The 21,119-nt window shown below is 46.4% G+C and overlaps 2 protein-coding genes across 3 annotated transcripts in view; one reads left to right on the top strand and one right to left on the bottom strand.

Moving 5' to 3' along the window:
- Window positions 1-51: 51 nt before the first annotated feature.
- Window positions 52-9,465, top strand: EXOSC3 (exosome component 3). The gene is made up of 4 exons (XM_040361020.1): window positions 52-357; window positions 3,605-3,754; window positions 3,985-4,136; window positions 9,188-9,465. Exons 1-4 carry the CDS (start codon window positions 112-114, stop codon window positions 9,393-9,395), a joined length of 756 nt encoding a protein of 251 aa, XP_040216954.1. The 5' UTR covers window positions 52-111; the 3' UTR covers window positions 9,396-9,465.
- Window positions 9,466-18,728: 9,263 nt separating this feature from the next.
- The window catches only part of TRMT10B (tRNA methyltransferase 10B), a 73,969-nt gene continuing 71,578 nt past the window's right edge, over window positions 18,729-21,119 (bottom strand). The window contains exon 9 of one of the 2 annotated variants that reach the window (XM_040361015.1): window positions 18,729-18,858. In XM_040361015.1, the coding sequence (XP_040216949.1) occupies window positions 18,752-18,858 (107 nt within the window). In that variant the 3' untranslated portion in view covers window positions 18,729-18,751. The remainder of the gene's footprint in view (window positions 18,859-21,119) is intronic. The other variant, XR_005750650.1, reaches the window with a different exon arrangement.

The raw sequence follows: 21,119 nt of genomic DNA, 5'->3' as shown, positions 1-21,119 counted from the left end.
TTCCTCCAGCCCTGTGAGCCCACGTGCTTCCTGTCTCCTGTACACAATGACCCCACGTGATTCCAGTCCTCTCCCAACCACTCTTACCACTTCCGGGTCGTCTCCCCCAGCATGGCTACCTTGGCAGTCAGGGATGCGGTGGGTCAGGTGGTGTTACCCGGAGATGTGCTCGTTCTGCCGGCACAGATAGGGGACGGCTCGCTGTCTCTAACATCTTTGTCTCCTTCCTCCGGTCGGGTGCGGGTGGTGTGCGGCCCGGGGCTCGCTCGGCATGGAGACAACCTACAGGTCACTAAGTGTGGAGTGGTGAAGCAGAGGGATCCGGCGGTGTACTGGGTGGACTCCCAGCAGAAGAGGGTGAGGGCTGCTCTGTGTGCTTATGTCTACTATGAGGAGATGTAATAAGAAGCAGTCAGCGTTTTTCTTTTATTCATGCTGTGTATGACTGGAAAACGAAACCAAGTTTGTGATTGGTCGCTGTACAAAAAGCGGGTCTGTACTTTTTAGTGTTATATTCTGGGCTTGTTTTAGACTTGCAGAAGGGGGGTGGTAAAATCAGGAAGTCCAGCCAAGTTTATACAGCCTCACTCCTTAAGCTGCAAACATTGCTGGATGGGGTTTAACTGGACGTATGCCAGTGCTGGGATGCTTTGCTTCATACCACAGCTAAAATGAACCCCCCCTCCCATATAGTACCACCACCGGACACAACCCTTTCAAGTGACTGGAGCCGCGGTGGCGGGGCATGTACAGGGTTTAAATGGGCGGTGAGGAGGCAATACATCACCTCACTGTCTATCAAAAGTCTTTGAAAAGCAATCTATCTCAAATCACTTTGCTGAGCGGTGACACTAGCAGCTACATGTGTATTCACTTGTCTACCAAGGTAGCAAACATGGTAGACAAGTGGTTGCATCAAGCCCATAGCTGTTGCTGATACCAATGAAAGTGATTGGGCTGCTTTAGAGCCTCCTGACCCCTGTTATGGGGCATCTGTTGTTACACAGAAGCTACTGCATCCATTCCAGCACAATCTGGGTTAGAGTTACATTGGAGACATTAGGGATCTAAGAGACCCTTAATGTTTCTATGAAGAGGACCTGTCATCTGATCAGATTATGACATAGGGGACTAATAAGCCCCCTATGTGATGGCAGTAAAGTAATAAAAAAAAATGTAGAAAAAATAATTGTAAACATTTTTTAAATAGAGGATACATTAATTGTATTTAGGGTGTAACATCTTACAATACAGCACCCCCCAAACCCCTATTGTGACAGCAAGCAGGGGTCTTCTTCCCACAATTTAAATATAACACCCACACGGCCAGTTCTATGAATGAATAAACTACAGTAAAAAAGTATTTGATCCCCTGCTGATTTTGTACGTTTGCTCACCGACAAATGATCAGTCTTTAATTTTAATGGTAGGTTTATTTTAACAGTGAGAGACAGAATAACAAACAAAAACATCCAGAAAAACTCATTTCAAAAAAGTTATAAATTGATTTACATTTTAATGGGAGAAATAAGTATTTGACCCCCTATCAATCGGCAAGATTTCTGGCTCCCAGGTATCTTCTATACAGATAACAAGCTGAGATTAGGAGGACTCTAAGGCTCGGTTCACACTGGTGTGCTGTGTGAGACCTTGCATGTGATTTGCACTGCAGTGCAAATCACATGCGATGTCTGAGCAATGCGATTTCAGCCATACAGATAGTATGGCTGAATTCACATCGCATTTGGACCAAACTCGCACAGGATCCTTTTTTTCTGGTCCGCACCAGAATCGGATACCCATGTAATGTGATTCCTGTCCGACCTGTCGTTTCGCATGGCGAGGTGCGAACTGAAATGGGGGTGTCATAACATTGTATTAACACCCCCAGCAGTTTGCATATGGCAGTCTGTTGCGATGCGGGACCTTGCAGTGGATTCACAGTGTTCCCACATTGTACATATGTACCTATGTACTTAGCCCAGGTTCACACTGGGCCGTGGGAGTGAAGCTGTGTGAGTTGAGCTGAACTCGCACAATTTCACTCCCGCTGGCAGTCCCGATTTCGGCTGCGATTTCAGAGACATCTGTGCAGGTTTCTACACAGATGTCAATGTAAATCGCGTCCCGAAATCGCAAAAAGTAGTACAGGAACTACTTTTTGAAATCGGTGCAGCGCTGCAGATGCGGCGTCGCACCGATTAGGACGGTGCCATTGCCAGCAAATGCCGCTGATTTGAGGTGCGATTTGACATCTCAAATCGTACCAGTGCGAACCAGGCCTTAAAGGGGGTGCTCCTAATCTCAGCTTGTTGCCTGTATCGAAGACACCTGTCCACAGAAGCAATCAATCAGGTTCCAATCTCTCCACCATGGCCAACACCAAAGAGATGTCCAAGGATGTCAGCGACAAGATTGTAGACACAAGGCTGGAATGGGCTACAAGACCATCGCCAAGTAGCTTGGTGAGAGGATGACAACATTTGGTGCGATTATTTGCAAATGGAAGAAACACAAAATTGCTGTTAATCTCCCTTGGTCTGGGGCTCCATGGAAGATCTCCCCTCGTGGAGTTTGAATGATCATGAGAATGGTGAGGAATCGGCTCACTGTACAAGTACTGTATTTCACTACAGCCAATGACTTGTAGTTCTCAAATGAACGAGTGGCGAGTCTGTGACAGCTAGCTTTACAGTTGGGTGCTAAAAAGTGCTTTTGGCCACTACACTTGCTTACCAAACCGCTGCATTGCTTAATTGTAAACACAAGAAGTCAGAACACTTTAATTTTCACAATGAATGCAAAGAGTTCTCTGGACAAGATGGGGTGGTGACATGATCTCCACCTCGTCCAATCGGAGAACTTTTAGCATTTTCTCATGAATACTGAGAAAATGTGAAGTATTCTCTGAATGGCGCCCATGCAGGGCAGACAGCTTCCATGGGGATCCTGGAGATATGGCATGTAAGCGGGACCAATATAAAAATTGCCATACCTAAACTTTAAAGCGTTACTAAACCCACTGCAGTAATGACTGCTGTATATGCAGTAACGTGTGCTTTATACACTCATTGTGGAACCTAAGGGGTTAATCCTTTGCATTGTGTAAAAAGGCTGATTTATCCTGTTTTTTTCTGATTTCCCCCCCCCCCCCCCCTTCTTCCACTGTCTCAAAAAGATATAACCTGATGTTTACAGAGCCAGTGGATGGGCTGCACATGCTCCGTTTGGTGTGTATTGCTAGAGTTTTCTTTTTTTTTTTTTTTTCTTGGGAGGGTGCATGTGATCAGAAGATCAGTGCAGTATGAAAACTCCTCCAAGGTTTACTAGGAACTTGAAGAAGTCAAGACTACTAGTATGCTGCTGATGAGAAAAGGTATTTAGTAGTTTATATTTACTAAAATATTTGCATCAGTTCTGTGTACTGTGGGAGATCAGATATAGTGAATGCAGGGTCCTGGGTTTAGTAACACTTTAAACTTTGATCTCCTTCCTGCCAAGTGTTGTGAAATTCAGAGTCTGTTGGACTGTAGCACCCGAAGCATGTTTTGTCATCTAAAACAATCTTCTCTTTTGTGATCACTTGTTGTTGTTCTTATTCTAGTATGTGCCTGTTAAAGGGGATCATGTGATTGGAATTGTCACCACCAAGGCTGGAGATATTTTTAAGCTTGATGTTGGAGGAAGTGACCAAGCTTCTTTATCATTCTTGGCCTTTGAAGGTGCAACGAAAAAAAACAGACCCAATATAAAGGTAGGTTTTACTTGCTTATTGCGTGTTTTTGCAACAATACCTTTGTGCAGATTAAAAATTCTGCCATAACATACATTTAAAGCAGTTTGCTAGGGTAGATGCTCTTTAGGTAGCCAAAGATCAGTTTTTGGTAGTCTTGACCCTATAAATGTTAACATGATGCATAACTACAGTAGAATGTTTTCATACCTCCAAAATATGAATCTAATCTTGTTTATACTTATTGAAAGGTTGGAGAAATCATTTATGGACAGTTCATCGTGGCAAATAAAGACATGGAACCAGAGTTGGCATGTATTGACAGTTCCGGAAAAGCGAATGGGAAGGGTGTCATTGGAGAAGATGGCCTTATGTTTAAAGTATCCTTGGGACTAGTAAGAAAGTAAGAACTTATTTTAACTATGTCATGAAATATTTGAAGTAATTTATAATATGTAAATAAGTGAATGAATAGAGAACTCTGCGCTATGGTAATAAATATATTTAAAGAAGCTGCTCCCCTAAAGTGGTGTGAAAACAACTTTGGCAATGTGGGGGGTGTATAATAAGGGGGCGCTAATAGTAAGTGATTCAAAATTCTAGCTAGAAACAATATATTTACTATAAGGTCAACAATATAATAGTGATTTAAAGTGCAAGTGCTTATATAATGACAACATCAAAAAATAGGTGCAAACAGGTCCAAAAAATGCAGCAATGGTCACTAAATGATAAGCATTGGTAAGTCCATGCATCAAATGGTTGACTTGAGAGTAGACACCATCACCACGGAACAGATATCAAACTGGAGACACCCGGTGAAAGATAGAGGTAAGTGCCTACTTACCAGACCACCATGACCCTTCGTATGAAAAAAGGATCAGGTGGAGCTTTAGTACAGTTGGTGGCCTAAGGTCTGTACTGGTACCTGGATGGGACTGGCCAAGAATGGACTCCAACAGAAGAAATTATCATGGATAAAATGAAGAAAAAAGGGCCATAGTGAAGTTCTGCGATTTATTGTAAAACAGATTAAAAACAAAAGCCAAATGGCCGCTTACTTGTGCAAGCGCCGAGACCTTGGCAATAAGGAATCAAGCGTACTGCAGCTAGATGTGACGACGTAGCCACGCCACATCTAGCTGCAATACACTTGATTCCTGGGAAATGAGTGATCGAACATCGCCGATGGCTCGTTTCTCACAACTCCCCAAGCAGAGAGCTGCTGACTGTCAATCACTAGGGCAAACTGGTTTTTACCTTAATGTAGGGAATGCATTAACCACTTTCACCCCACCATATAGCAATATGACACGTGGGCAAAGTGGTTTAGTTATCCTGACCCGATGTGATCAGGGTAACGTGCCGGCACGCAGTGGGACGATCAGTGGTGCCGCCCGTCAGTCTGACACACGCAACTCCGATCTAGGCAAAGAGTCTGACAGAGACCCTTTACCACGTGTCCAATCACAGCTGATCATGGTGTAAATGGGAAAAGCTGTGTATCGGCTTTTCTTCACTCGCGTCTGGCTCTCCTCTACTTGTGTCTGACAATCGGGTGCTCCTCTGACGGGGGGGGTCAGCACAACACTGCCCACCCAGGACCACCAGGAGGGATGCCCACCACTTGTGGCCACCAGGTATGCCAATCAGTGCCCATCACTAGTGCCTCCTTATCAGTGATGCCCATCAGTGCCACCTCATTGACACCTTATCAGTGAAGGAGAAAACATACTTATTTACAAAGTTTTGTAACAAACGATGAAGAACTTTTTTTTTTTTTTTTTTTGCAGAAAATAAAAATCCCAGAGGTGATCAAATACCACCAAAAGAAAGCTCTATTTTGCGTGAACAAAATTATAAATAAATTGTTTGGGTACAGCGTAGCATGATCGCGTATTTTGTCATTTTAAAAAGCCACAGCGCTGAAAGCTGAAAATTGTCTTGGGCAGGAAGAGGGGAAAGTGCCCTGTATTGAAGTGGTTAAATTGGAATTTTAGTCAGAAAAATTAAGTCCTGGTCTTTTTAGTCTGACCTTTTTTTTTTTTTTTTTGCAGGTATAACTATGTAAACATGAGAAATAAGTGCCTATACTGTTTAACCACTTACCGCCCGGCCTATAGCAGAATGACAGCCGGACGGTGGTTGCGTTATCCTGACTGGACGTCATATGACCTCCAGCAGGATAACTGCCACTGCGTGCCCGTGGGGGTGTGAATCACGTTGATCAGTGGTGCGGTGTGTCAGTCTGACACACCGATCTCGGTAAAGAGCCTCTGTCGGAGGCTCTTTACCACATGATCAGCCATGTCCAATCACGGCTGATCACGATGTAAACAGGAAGAGCCGTTGATCAACTTTTCCTCACTCGTGTCTGACAGAGTAAAGCCGATCGGCTGCTCTCCTGATGGGGGGGGGGGGGGATGTGCTGATTGTTTATCAGCACAGCTCCCCCTCGGATGCCCACCCAGGACCACCAGAATGCCGAAATAGACCACCAGGGAAATGCCAATCTGTGCCCACCCACAATTCCTGCCAGTGCCACAAGGGATGCCTATCGGTGCCATCTATCAGTGCAGCCTTTTAGTGCCCAGCAGTGCCGCCTATAATTGCTCGTCAGTGCCACCTTATCTGTGTCCATCAGTGAAGCAGAAAAAGTACTTATTTACAAAATTTTATAACGAAAACAAAAGAAAAATATTATTTTTATATTTTTCAAAACTTTTGGGGTGGTCAAATACTACCAAAAGAAAGCTCTTTGTGGGAACAACATTATAACAATTCTGTTTGGGTACAATGTCGCATGACTGCACAATTGTCATTTAAACAGTGCTGAAAATTGGCTTGGGCAGGGGGGTAAGTGTCTGGTATTGAAGTAGTTAAAATCCAGTGATGGACACCTTCGGCCTGCTCTTCACATGCTTAGTTGCTCTTTATTCTCAGCACTGTGTCTAAAATCGGAGCCCCTAGAGGCTGATCAGTTGACAGTTTTAAGATCTACTGTTGCTGAAGGGAGACTAAAGCAACCGGAATGACAGACTGTGTTGAGGAAAAAAGGACAACATTGCAAGAATAGTGTCTTATCTGAATTTCTCCCTCGTTGTTAGCCTGTGAACTGCAGCCCTGTAAAGCTCCCGTCAGCCTCCCTGTCTAAGACAAACAATCAAAGCTGGAAATGTATAGTGTATATATTAGGGATGCACCGATGTATCGGAGACCGATACATATCGGCCGAAAATAGCTTTTGGGGAAATGCCGAAACAACAAAAAATTTGCCGATAATGACACCTCCACTGCCCGCCCACCAGGGGTGGGCTGGTCAGGGGGGAAAAGGTGGAGATTTCCCCCCAGGCCCGGCTACCTTATATTCAAAACGGCCACGCTGCCTTTCTGCTATATTTTTTCCTTTTAGATCGTAAAAGTCGGCCGCGGCAGCCGCCGATTGGCTGGCTGCTGCATTGTGGGAGTTGTAGTCTGCACTGCTGCACCGTTCCTGGTGGCGATGGGTGGAACTGCAGCAAACTACAACTGCCAGGCGTCTCGGAGGCAGGGCATGGCAGGGGACGCATCCTGTGACTGGCTTAGCCTGGGGGCTGGCTGGACTGTGAAATTTTCGGCCGCACCGTGAAAAAGGTCCCGCCCTCCTCCTAGTGCAGCTTGTGTGATAGACGGAAAACACTGCGTCTATCACACAAGCTGGTCTAGGAGGAGGGCGAACACTTCCATCACAACGCGGCCGGACATTTCAGACAGCTCTGTGGGAGATGCGTAGTCCACGCACTGACTGGCAAAGTAAGTGTGATTATGGTGATTTACAATGATGATGGTGAGGCTGCAATGAGGGCACAGTAAGGCCGTGATGGGCACTGGTGAGGCGGCAATGATGGGCACCGGTGAGGCTGCATTGAAAAACCAGGTGGGCATGAATGGTGAGCTGATTCTGTGGTTCAATGGGCCACTTGACTGGACTTGCCCCCCAGGCCTAAGGCTGCCAGCCCTCCCCTGCCGCCCACAGTACAAACTCCAAACACTGCCCAGTGCCCACAAATCTGAAGCCCCTGCCACCTGCTGTGACTCTGCCCAGACCCCACTCAGACTGACCTGTGCGAGCGGCAGAAATTCTCCGGTACAGTGCAGGTATATATCAATAGATGGCCACATTGAAAATGAGGGAGGGAGTGGGGGGGATCAGCACAGCTAAAGTCTAGAGCTGCTGTTTGAGTTTATTACTGGATTTGTTCCCGTTTTGCAACAATAAGTTTTATATATTAATATACTATGTATTTGTGTCCAATTTTTAAATAAACGTTTGGTTATTTTATTATATTGACTTGGAGCTTTTCAATTATGGTTATTTTAAATCAGTGAAGCTAATTAACCACTTGTGATCCGCGCTATGGACGAAAGACGTCCACAGCGCGGCTCTCAAGTGCCGAGTGGACGTCCTTTTGTTGTCATTCCCCGTGCGCACCGCTGGGAGCGCGCAGCCAGGAAACACTGTGCCCGGCGCATCGCTAGGAAGCCGATGCGTGTGCCTGGCGGCCGCGATGTCTGCCAGGTACCCGCGGTCGGCGGTGACAGCAGGGACGTGGAGCTCTGTGTGAAACAGAGCTCCACGTCCTGTCAGGGAGAGAGGAGACCGATCTGTGTCCCTTGTCCCCCAGTCAGTCACCTCCCCCCACACAGAACACACCCAGGATACACATTTAACCCCTTCCTCGCCCCCTAGTGTTGACCCCTACCCTTCCAGTCACATTTATACAGTAATTAGTGCATTTTCATAGCACTGATCGCTATGTTAATGGTCCCAAAATTGTGTCAAAAGTGTTCAATATGTCCGCCGCAATATCGCAGGCTTGACATAAAAATCGCAGATCGCCGCCATTACTAGTAAAAAAAAAAATCAAATCTATACCCTATTTTGTAGGCGCTATAACTTTTGCGCAAACCAATCAATATACACTTATTGAGATTTTTTTTTTTTTTTTTTTTTACCAAAGATAGGTAGAAGAATACGTATCGGCCTAAACCAAGGGAAATTTTTGTGCGACAGGCTGAAAGCTGAAAATTGGTCTGGGCACGAAGGGGGTTTAAGTGCCCAGTAATGAAGTGGTTAAAATGTCTCATGTAATACATACAATTATTTGAGACCACAGAGAGGGTCAGAGTTTCCAATATGTGACTGTTTTGGGCTTCAACAAAATGGCGTCATCCAGCAAGAAAACAGGAGCCATGCTGGAGGCACTTTACAGCACACGCTAATATTGGTAACAATTATTTATGTGAAATGTATCTTTTTTTTTTGGTGAAGAACAAATACCATCAGACTGTTATGGGTGTAGTTCAACTTTAAGGTAAACATTTAACTTTTTTAGAATTCCTTTTAAAATGAAAAGGTACTTACTTTTGTGTTCTGTTTTTTTTTTTTTTTTTTTTTTTTTTTTTTACTTTTAGGCTTTTAACACCCCAGAATGATATTGTCCAGGAATTGAAGAATGTATTTCCGTTTGAAATGGTCATTGGACTGAATGGAAGAATATGGATTAAGGCTAAAACTATCCAACAAACTTTAATTGTAGCCAATTTACTGGAAGCCTGTGAATTTTTGACTGCTGCCCAGAGGAAGCAGGTTTTTGCAAAGTTCTCAGACAGCATGTATTGATCATCCATCCAGATGTAAATGAACCACATAGGATTTGTTTTATGGTATTGAGATACAAATTTTATTTTTTGGTTACATAACGTGTTTGTGTGGATTATTTTTTTTTTTATATATATATAATGGTATTGGCTATATCTTGTACTTCAAAAAAAAAATCCACCTTGGTTCATGTGCAGTTTAAAAAAAAAAAAAGTACCCTTCTTTGTTCTGTACAGGGGTTTATGGATTGCCAGTGGTCAGACTGCTGTAAAATGTGTGCATGGCTTTTGGGGGAAATTAGAAATGGTACCCAGCTATCCATTTAAATTATATCCTACGAAAACCTAAAGAGATAAACCTAAAGAGATAAACATGCAGAGGGCAGCTGGTGAATATATACACTAAATTAGAGAGAAAAAAAAGATGGTGGGGGGAAATATATATAATTTTTTTTCTCACTTAAGGGACCGTCTCCTGCTGCAGATATACATCGGCAGAATGGCACGGCTGGGCACAAGCACGTACCTATATGGCCTCTTTAAGTGCCCAGCTGTGGGTCGCCCGCGACCGGTCCGAAACTCCGTGGACCCGATCGCCGCCGGAAGTCCCGCGATCGGTCCCCGGAGCTGAAGAACGGGGAGAGCTGTGTGTAAACACAGCTTCCCCAGTCTTCACAGTGGCAGCTTCATTGATCGTGTGTTCCCTAATGTAGGGAAACGCATAACCCCTACAGCGCCCCTAGTGGTTAACTCCCAAACTGCAATTGTCATTTTCACAGTAAACAATGCATTTTTATAGCATTTTTTGCTGTGAAAATGACAATTGTCCCAAAAATGTGTCAAAATTGTCCGATGTGTCCGCCATAATGCCGCAGTCACGAAAAAAAAATCGCTGATCGCTGCCATTAGTAGTAAAAAAAAAAAAAAAAATATTAAAAATGCAATAAAACTATCTCCTATTTTGTAAACGCTTTAAATTTTGCGCAAACCAATCGATAAACGCTTATTGAGATTTTATTTTTTAACCAAAGATGGGTAGAAGAATACGTATCGGCCTAAACTGAGGAAGAATTTTTTTTTTTATATATCTTTTTGGGGGATATTTATTACAGCAAAAAGTAAAAAATATTGCATTTTTTTCAAAATTGGCGCTCTGTTTTTCTTTATAGCGCAAAAAATTAAAAACCGCAGAGGTGATCAAATACCACCAAAAGAAAGCTATTTGTGGGGAAAAAAATGGCGCCAATTTTGTTTGGAAACCACATTGCACGACTGCGCAATTGTCAAAGCGACGCAGTGCCGAATCGCAAAAACTGGCCAGGTCCTTTACCTGCATAAAGGTCCGGGTCTTAAGTGGTTAAAAATAAGCATTGTACCCCTGATCAGCAGATCGCAGGTGCCATGCCGGACTTAACTTTCCAGTGTATCTGTCTGCCTGGCCACCATACATGCAGGCAGATACTCTGTGAATGAATGACGCTGGCAGAGCCCCACCCGGCTGGGTGGTGTGTGTGTGTGTGTTTGTTTTTTTGTTTTGTTTTTTAATATGGTGACATTGAGCGGGGGTAGATGATTTCTCTCTTGCTGTCACTAAATGCAGAAGATCAGGGTGAATAATGCAGGAGAGGGAACATGTTCCCAAAGGTGAACTTATCCTTTAAACTACTAAAGGAGTTTTCTAAAGTGTGACACAGCACATAACTGTGGTATAATACAACTACAGCACAGCGATATAGGCTTCCAAAAGGAGCTTGCACGTAATTTTAAACACATTCACTCATAGCCTTGGTGCCCAAATTCTGGGCTGCAGTACTAGCATTTTTACCAGAGCCTGTACATTACTTTTGGATCATTAGTCTGATGGAAACTTTGCTGAGCAATGCAAACAGGGAAGGGCTGGTCCAACACTACCAGAAAGTGACAAAACACAGCTGCAGAAACAATGCCACTGAGGCTCCATTTAGCTAGCCGACACATACTACAGTATGATGCAACTCTTAAAGCTGAATAACCTAGTAATGAATAAGGATGAGCTCCAGTGTGTTCGCATAGTACACGTGCAGAGCCCGCCAGGAAGTCTGCACGGCGCTGTGCTAATCACAGCCAGGGAGACATTGCCGATGCTCGGCTGCAGAGATCGGGAAATGTCTCCCTGGCTGTGATTAGCTCAGTGCCGTGCAGACTTCTGGTGGGCTCTGCACGTGTACTATGCGAACACGCTGGAGCTCATCCTTAGTAATGAACATAGTTTGTTTGGGTCAGGTTTAGCCTAGATCAGGGGTCTTAATTCTTTCTAAACAAGCCAGTTTATTGTGTTTCAAAATTTGGCGAGGCAGGACTGGCCCTTTGGAGTAGAAACTGTCCTAGTGGCAATAAAGAATGCTGCTTTGGTATCAGAGGGAGGAATAGTGCCCATCATTGGTGTAAATGGTACCCTGCCCAAGGGCCGGATAAAGGCAAGCAATATCTCAAGATTGTCACTGCTGAGAGACTTTGGGCGCACTTTGTGTGTATCGAGCAGCGATCAATGCAGGTAATCGATGGCTGTATTGACAGCAGCGAATAGCTGCGGCCACCAGCGACCTGTCATTATAGTGAAGGGGGGGGGTGATGGCCGCAGCAGGGACCTCCTGATTCCTGCCTCTACAATTCACCATGTCCTCAATCGCCAGTGTAAATGTAGCCGAACTATAAGAAAGGCGCTTGGTAATGAAAGCTGGGGTTCCCAGCAATAAAACGATGGGTCACTCAAAGATAAGACCCTTACAATAAAAACCAACATTAACCAACAAAGCCCATACAATAAAATCACAATGAGCTGCTAGGAGAAGGTCCTGATTAGGGATGAGCCGAACATACCCGGGTTTGGTTCGCACCAGAACGTTCGAACAGACGGCGGGTTCGCGCGAACATTTAGAACCCCATTGAAGTCTATGGGACTCGAACGTTCGAATTCAAAAACGCTAATTTTAAAGACCAATATTCAATTTAATGTTGGAAAACGTCGTTCAGAACCCGGGTCTTGCCCCAGGGAACGTGTATCAATTGAAATTTTTTTTTTTTTTTAAACGGCCGTTTTTCCGGAGCAGCGATTTTAATAATGCTTAAAGTGAAAAAATGAAAAATTCCTTCAAATATCACACCTGCTGTGTGTCCATAGTAGTGGCACGTGTTCAGAAATGTCCCTGCACAACATGAAATTATTATAAGAACAACGTAATTTAATACTGCTTGCGCACGTGCTGTGTGGCAACAATATCTCGATTATTTTAGGGGTGGTGGGGGGGGGGCATTATTTTTTTGTGAAAGCAAAATTGTAGAATAAAGGGCACCCCTCAAACATACTGTAATTGGAGCGCAACAAAAAGCCACGTGCAAAATATTGCATCAAAAATTGTTATTAGACGCCCCTGTTACACGGGCACAAAAATTGTGCCTTAGGCCACGTGCAAATTATTGCATCAAACATTTTTATTAGACGCCCCTGTTACACAGGGGAACAAAAGTTTGTCTGTAGGCACAACACAACACTGCAACCCCTCCCAATATCTGTAATTGGAGCGCAACAAGGAGCCACGTGCAAAGTATTGCATCAAAAATTGTTATTAGACGCCCCTATTACACAGGGGCAGAAAAATTAGGCCTTAGGCACTGGTGGCGGAGCACAGAAAAACAACATTTCTTACTAGCTATCAGCAAGAAAAGTGAGGAGGAGAAGGATATTCCATCAGCAGCATAACAGGACAGTCACTCAGCATCAGCAGTCTCAAAGGGATCTGACATTTCAACAAAAAATTATTATTCAGTAACATCAGCATCAGGTGCTTGGTAGCTGGTGTTGATCCAAGCCTGATTCATTTTGATGAAGGTCAGTCGATCAACAGAGTCGGTGGAGAGGCGCACCCTGTGATCGGTCACAAAGCCTCCAGCAGCACTGAATGTGCGTTCTGAAAGAACACTGGATGCAGGGCAAGCCAGTAGCTCAATTGCGTACTGTGCAAGCTCTGGCCAGTGATCCATCCTCAAGACCCAGTAAGCCAGAGGATTTTCGATGGGGAAGGTGTCCAAGTCGGATCTTGCCGCTAGGTATTCCCGGACCATGTAAACCAGACGCTGGCGATGGTTGCTGGAACCGGTCAGACCTTGGGGCTGCGGACTAAAAAATTGTTTGAACGCATCGGTCAGACGGCCACCTTCTCCACCGCTCCTTCTCTGACTCATCAAAGCCTCAGCAAGACGTTGTCCAGGGCCAGGTTTTGGTAATCCCCCTAGTTCTGGGAACGCATTGCACAGACCCTTCTGCAAGGCCTCCAGCAGAAGTTTCATCTTCTGCTCCCTCTGCGATGGCAACAAAAGGTCCGCTACCTTACTCTTGTAACGTGGATCAAGGAGAGTTGCCAGCCAGTAATGATCCCTCTCCTTGATAGCACGTACACAAGGATCCTTACGCAGGCTTTGCAGGATCAGGGAGGCCATGCAGCGTAGGTTTGCAGAGGCATTCGGGGCACAGTCCTCTGGGTCACTGAGGACGACAGGATTCGCAGCCACCTGAACCCAGCCACGTAAAAGTCCACGAGTTCCTTGGGACTGTAAATGATCCCTTGAAGACTGCTGCTGTTGATGCTGAGTGCTAGGCTCCACCTCCATGCTGCTGATACAATCCTCCTCCTGTGTTCTAGGTGGGCAAGCAGGAACAGTGTCTGGATAAAGGGGGCCTTGAGAGGTAAGGAAGTCCTCCTCTTCCTCCCTCTGTTCTGTCTCAAGGGCCCTGTCTATTATTCCACGTAGGGTGTGCTCCAACATGTGAATAAGCGGGACAGTCTCACTGATGCATGCACTGTCACTGCTCACCATCCTCGTGGCCTCCTCAAATGGTGACAGGACAGTGCATGCATCCCTGATCAAGGCCCACTGGCGTGGTGAAAAAAACCCAAGCTCCCCTGAGCCAGTTCTGCTGCCATATTGGCACAGGTACTCATTGATGGCCCTCTGCTGCGTGTGCAGCCGCTGCAGCATGGCCAACGTAGAGTTCCATCTGGTGGGCATGTCACAGATTAGGCGGTTCTTGGGCAGGTTGTATTCCCTCTGGAGGTCTGTCAGCCGAGCAGTGTCATTATATGACCTCCGGAAATGCACACAGACTTTCCTGGCCTGCTTCAGGACATCCTGTAAGCCCGGGTACCTGCCCAAGAACCGCTGCACCACCAAATTGAGAACATGCGCAAAACAGGGCACATGGGTGAGTTTTCCCTGTCGCAGGGCAGAGAGGAGGTTGGTGCCATTATTGCTGACCACCATTCCAGGCTTCAGCTGGCGTGGCGTCAACCACCTCTGAGCCTGCCCCTGCAGAGCTGAAAGAAACTCTTCCCCAGTGTGGCTCCTGTCTCCCAAGCACACCAGCTCTGGCACCGCATGGCATCTCTTGGCCTGCATTCCTGCGTAGCCCTCACATCACCACAGGAAGAGGCCACAGAGGAAGAAGAGGAGGGGGTGGAGGAGAGAGGTGTGTCACAAGCAGTAGTAGTGTTTTGGAGGCGTGATGGCGGAACAACCTCCAAAACGACTGTACCTTGCCCTGCGTCCTTCCCAGCTGCCAGCAGAGTCACCCAATGGGCCGTAAAAGACAGGTAACGTCCCTGTCCATGCCTGCTGGACCATGAGTCAGCGGTAAGATGCACCTTACCACTGACCGTCCTGTCCAGCGAGGCATGGACGTTGTCTTCCACATGCCGGTAGAGAGCCGGAATCGCCTTCCGTGAGAAAAAGTGGCGTTTGGGTACTTGCCACTGAGGTACTGCACATTCCACAAACTCACGGAAGGGGGCAGAATCTACCAACTGAAAAGGTAGCAGTTAAAGTGCTAGCAATTTTGCTAAGCTAGCATTCAACCGCTGGGCATGTGGATGGCTGGGAGCGTACTTCTTTCAGCGCTGCAGCAGCTGGGGCAGGGAAATTTGTCTGGTACTATCGGTAGATTGCCCGCATGTACTACCACTACTAGGTTGTGACACACCTATTTCTACACCTTCGGTGCAGGCTTCAGAGAGGACTGGGGGTCTAGTGGGGTTGGAGGTCACAGAAGGGCAAGGGGAGGTCCGCTTCGGTCTTTGGTGTGGGTCTTTCTGGTATGCTTGCCAACGAGCTGCATGGCAGCTCGACATATGTCTGAACAACATGTGGTGCCCAAGCGGGTGATGTTTTGGCCATGCGAGATACGCTTGAGACATATGTTGCAAACAGCAAAGGTACGATCTGATGGACATGTTTCAAAAAAGGCCCACACCAAAGAACCTTTGCTGTACCGTTAAACCACAGCAGTGCCACGTAATGCAGTTGGTGTGCTGCCCTTAAGCTGACCCCTGGAGGGCATCCTGCCTCTTTGGAGATGTGCCTGTGTCTCGTCCTCCTCCTCCTCCTCTTCCTCCTCTCTCCTATCAGGCACCCAGGTAGAGTCAATGACCTCATCATCCCCTCCCTCCTCATCATCACTGTCGAAAACCTGGCAGTATGCTCCAGCTGGGGGAACATCACTCCCAGATTGTTGTCCCTTTCGGCCACCCCCTCTCCCTGGGCTCACATTAATGCCTTCCTCTATCTGTGTTCCGTCATCGGAGTCTTCAAAACGCTGCGCATCTTCATGTAGCATGTACCCAACACTGTGTTGAAACAGTTCGGGGGACTCCTCAGGAGGACACGGTGGGACTAGGGAAGGATTGTGTGATGCCATTGTGCAGAGGGTAGAGGACGCCTTGGCAGCTGCTTTGCCAGACGAACTATGATCAGTCTGTGTGAGAGAGGATGAGGAGGATGAGGACGGCTTGGTCATCCACTCAACTAATTTCTCTGCATGTTGAGGCTCAACACGGCCAGCTCCCGAAAAGGACGAGCGGCCACGGCCACGTGCTGAAGAGGATGCACCACATCCACCACCAGCGTTACCTCTAGATGCAGAGCCTGGTTGCCCTCGTGACTCTCTGCCTCTCTTTGTCCTTCCAGCCATATTTATGCGTTCAGGTGCTATGTAACAAAACAGACGCAGTCACACCAACTGCGTTCAGGTGTTAGTAAACTGCACACACGCAGTAAGAGCGACTGTATTCAGGTGCTATGTAACAAAACAGGCGCAGTCACACCGACTGCGTTCAGGTGTTAGTAAACTGCACACACGCAGTAAGAGCGACTGCGTTCAGGTGCTATGTAACAAAACAGGCGCAGTCACACCGACTGCGTTCAGGTGTTAGTAAACTGCACACACGCAGTAAGAGCGACTGTGTTCAGGTGCTATGTAACAAAATAGTCGCAGTCACACCAACTGCGTTCAGGTGGTATTAAACAGCACCCGCACAGTAAGAGCGACTGCGCTCAAGTTCTATGTAACAGCACACACGCAGTCACACCAACTGCGTTTAGGTGGTATTAAACAGCACTCGCACAGTAAGAGCGACTGCACTCAAGTGCTATGTAACAGCACACACGCAGTGACACCAACTGCGTTTAGGTGGTATTAAACAGCACCCGCGCAGTAAGAGCGACTGCGTTCAGGTGCTATGTAACAAAATAGTCGCAGTCACACCAACTGCGTTCAGGTGGTATTAAACAGCACCCGCACAGTAAGAGCGACTGCGTTCAGGTGCTATGTAACAAAATAGTCGCAGTCACACCAACTGCGTTCAGGTTGTATTAAACAACACCCGCACAGTAAGAGCGACTGCGCTCAAGTGCTATGTAACAGCACACACGCAGTGACACCAACTGCGTTTAGGTGGTATTAAACAGCACCCGCACAGTAAGAGCGACTGCGTTCAGGTGCTATGTAACAAAATTGTTGCAGTCACACCAACTGCGTTCAGGTGGTATTAAACAGCACCCGCACAGTAAGAGCGACTGCGTTCAGGTGCTATGTAACAAAATAGTCGCAGTCACACCAGCTGCGTTCAGGTGGTATTAAAAAGCACCCGCACAGTAAGAGCGACTGCGTTCAAGTGCTATGTAACAGCACACACGCAGTGACACCAACTGCGTTTAGGTGGTATTAAACAGCACACACACAGTAAGAATGACTGCGTTTCTGTGCAATTCAATAGCCCAGTTGCATTAACAGCGACTGCGTTTCTGTGCAAATAAATTGCACACGTGCAGTAACAGGTAATGCGTGTAGGAAGGCTGCCGCTCCAGGTGAGCACACTAGAACAATCAATGTCCACTCAGAAACCAATGGGTGCAGGCAATGCACGGGATATGCAAAAGAGGAAACATATGGACAGCCGCACTCCAATTTCTTAAAAAGACGTGCTCAATGCTATGACTAAGCATTGATATCCAATGCGAAACGCGTCAGCTGTTTTTCCCACTGTGTGCTGATACCTGTAGTGCATTTTTCCTTTACCCAATAAAGGGCACGTCTTTTTAAGAAATTGGAGTGCGGCTGTCCATATCTTTCCTCTTTTGCATAACAGGTAATGCGTGTATGTGCAATTAACTAGCACACGTTGACTAACACGGAGTACTAAGTTTAAGCTAATCCCTAATGCAGGCAATACAACACGTTAGAGCGCTGCATGTAGAACAATCTCCTGCCTGACAGATACTAATAGTAGATCTAGCTGAGCTATACAGTTTATAAATATATTGACAACTCCTAGGGATGTGAATATATTCTCTACAAACTGTAGATTTAACTATACTGACTAGCGTTCCTGCTCTATCTATCTATCTATCTGGTAGAAAAGACACTGTGTCTCTATCTATCTCTCTCTCTCTAACTGACTGTCTGTCTGACTTGTCTGTAACAAAGCCGGAACACACTACACGAGGCTGCCTTTTATAGTGTGGGGCGTGTACTAAACCCCCTGAGCCATAATTGGCCAAAGCCACCCTGGCTTTGGCAAATTATGGCTCTTCGTTTTTTGAGCGCTGTGATTGGCCAAGCATGCGGGACATACAGCATGCTTGGCCAATCATCAGCGCTCAACGCCGCAGTGATTTATGGGACGTTTAGCGTCACTCGAATTTGGCGCTTTGTTCGAGTTTCGATGAACGATCGAACGCAAAGCTCATCCCTAGTCCTGATCACTATATACACTGTGCATGCTTATTTGGAGTGGACTACCTCTTAGAATCAGTAGTAAGTGCTCCTTCTACACCCCAAATGAAGTGTGTGCTTGCCAGATAAATGTGGCTGGCAAAGCAGCCTAAACGCTGTGAACGGAAATCTTGTATTACTGCCTGTCATAATATTTTTTTATTTAAAAAGCATGCAAATGTTTTAGTTGTATGCAACCCCCCCCAATAAACCAGTGGATTAAAAAAATTTTAACTCTGTTTTAAAAAAAATATATAAGAACAGATCAATGGATTTAAAGTTTATAACAGTTTATTTTATAGTTCATCATTATGAAGTACAAAGCCCTTTCCTTGGGAGACACCAGCTTTTAATGCTTTTGGCCAGCTTCTAGTTTCATGGTATGCGCATAAGACGTCAAACACTAAAGAAAAGCGTAAACAAAGGTCATGGTTATACATTTAAAATAGACAAAATCAAAACAGGAGCTTCATTGACCATAAATGCAGACTATGTATGAAAATGCAAGCTTTGCTTATTAGCTAGTCCACCCTTGACGATACAAAAAATACTAGTTTAAAGCAATAAAAAAGGAAAAACATCCAAATTGGCTATATACATACAGTGTGTGTGTGTACGACTGTATGTTCCAAGCGTGTCGAGATCCTACGGGGTAAATGACCGCACCAGTCAGGAAGACACTGGCTGCAAAAAGTGCCTAGAGGTGATTTCAGTTTGCATGTGTAGCGCTATACGAGTCACTCATTCATTCATCATTAAAGATGGTCAGACATACCTTTTTATAGTTGTTGCCCGTGGGGAGGGTGATGTCACTGGGCCTGCTGCTGGGACCCCAAATCCATCAAGAATGTGCTCCAAGCAGACATTCAATTTAAAATTTACCGTATCGTCTTTCAGAACAGCAACCTATGAGAGACCTCGGCTCCTCCCTTCTTAGGAAACACCGCCCAGCCTAGACTTAAAAGGCCTGCTTCCCCTCCGGATCCTCAGTTTCGGTGTTTCCTCCGGCAATGAGACACTGCAAGGAACCGTGGCTAAAGACAGCCAGGGAGGCTCAAGCCTGTATGCCCAGGAAGGGGACAGAGGTCTCTGGGGACTAGTGGCGGTGCGATGCCTTGGAGAGAGGTTACCTGGCAACCACATTATTTTTCTGTTGCCCCCCCAGCTCTCCGAAAGTGTGTAGTGGGATGCTTAGGGGGCTCGCTTTCAGGTTCTCAGGGGAGATGCCGTTCCCCCACCCCGCAGTTTTGTTTGCGAATCGCATTGGAGCTCACAGCGGGGGCGGGTGACGTCACTTCCGGTGGGGGGTGTGCACCTCTCCTTGATCTGCGGCTTTCGGTTCTAGCCGGGGATGCTGAAAGCGGGCCGGGCTTTGGCTGATGGGGAGCCGGAAAGTCGCACAGGCGGCTGGAGGCTCCAGAGGCAAGACCATGCTTTTTCTCGGCGGGAGCATGTCGGAGGCAGGAGCCATCCTGGCGCGTCCAACATCAGCCACCATAAGGTAAGGAGGACCAGTGGATTACATACTTAACCTGTCTGTCACCTGTAGCTCCACAGGTGGGGGTTCCCTCTTGGTGGTCGGAGGGGGTACATGGGACCCAGGGGCTGGTGGTGCTATGTGCTCTCCTGAGGGTGGTCCCTACGGGTCTGGCTGGTGAAGGGGGGAAGGTCCCAGGATTTAATTTGCCTCATAGATAACAGGGGGCGGGTGGTAAAATCCCACAGCCCCAGACTGTACCTCACCAGCGGTAGTAGGGTACCGTATCCCTTTCTTCTGGTCACCCCCTCCTGGGGGAAAGGGGGACCGGACATTTCCATGTTTAGTTGCCCCATTTAGCACGATCGCATAGGCGACATGGCGGCGTCCGTTTTTTTTCTGACAGCATGGCTGTTATGTCTAGGGAAAAGAAGGAAGCCGCAGCGCGAGTGGGCGGAGCTATTGCGCTCCAAGCTGGCCCACAGGAAGCATCCAGTGGGGTCCGTTCCGGGGCATATGTCATCATCAGCAGGCGGCGGAAAGGCTGGTTAGTCTCCATATGACGCAAACAGGCTCTGATTGGTTGCTGGGACCTGAGTTCAAATCCCAATAAGGAAAGCCGTTAGTAGCCTAGGTACTGCACAGCTCCTACACCTTCTGCGGGGACATGTTAAAGCTCTGTGGCCTAGAGGTGAGAACTTTAGCTTGGCATCACTGCTGGTCTGGTTTTAAAAAAAGGGGAAGACCCAGCACTGACTGCGGACCACCAAAGGGGAAGGATGAACTTTTCTGCGACACCTGCACAGGCAGCGGAAGCAGACCCCAGCACCTCACAGGTAAGCCTGAAGTGTTACTACTTTCCATGCACATCCTTTGAGTGATTTGTTTTCCACTTGTAACCAGTACACAAATAAGGGGCAGCCCTGGGACTTTCAATGAGGTTTAGCCAATGTTCACAACGAACAATGAGACAAAATCTATTTATTAATTCCAAAGCGTTATGTAACGAAGCGGCAACAACAATGATTGAGTTACCCGGCATAATAGCCAATGTACACAGAACAAATGAAAGTAAATATATAAAGATTTATTACAATTGTTATACATCAATGAGCAACAATAAAACTTGAAAGTTGCAGGGCCAGTGGATGCACATATACAATAAACAAATAAAATGTACATACATA

Source organism: Rana temporaria, chromosome 1, assembly GCF_905171775.1.
Source record: "Rana temporaria chromosome 1, aRanTem1.1, whole genome shotgun sequence".
NCBI classification, from domain to species: domain Eukaryota; kingdom Metazoa; phylum Chordata; class Amphibia; order Anura; family Ranidae; genus Rana; species Rana temporaria.
The sequence above is the reverse complement of the archived record's forward strand: the minus strand, read 5'-3'. Positions and strand labels throughout refer to the sequence as shown.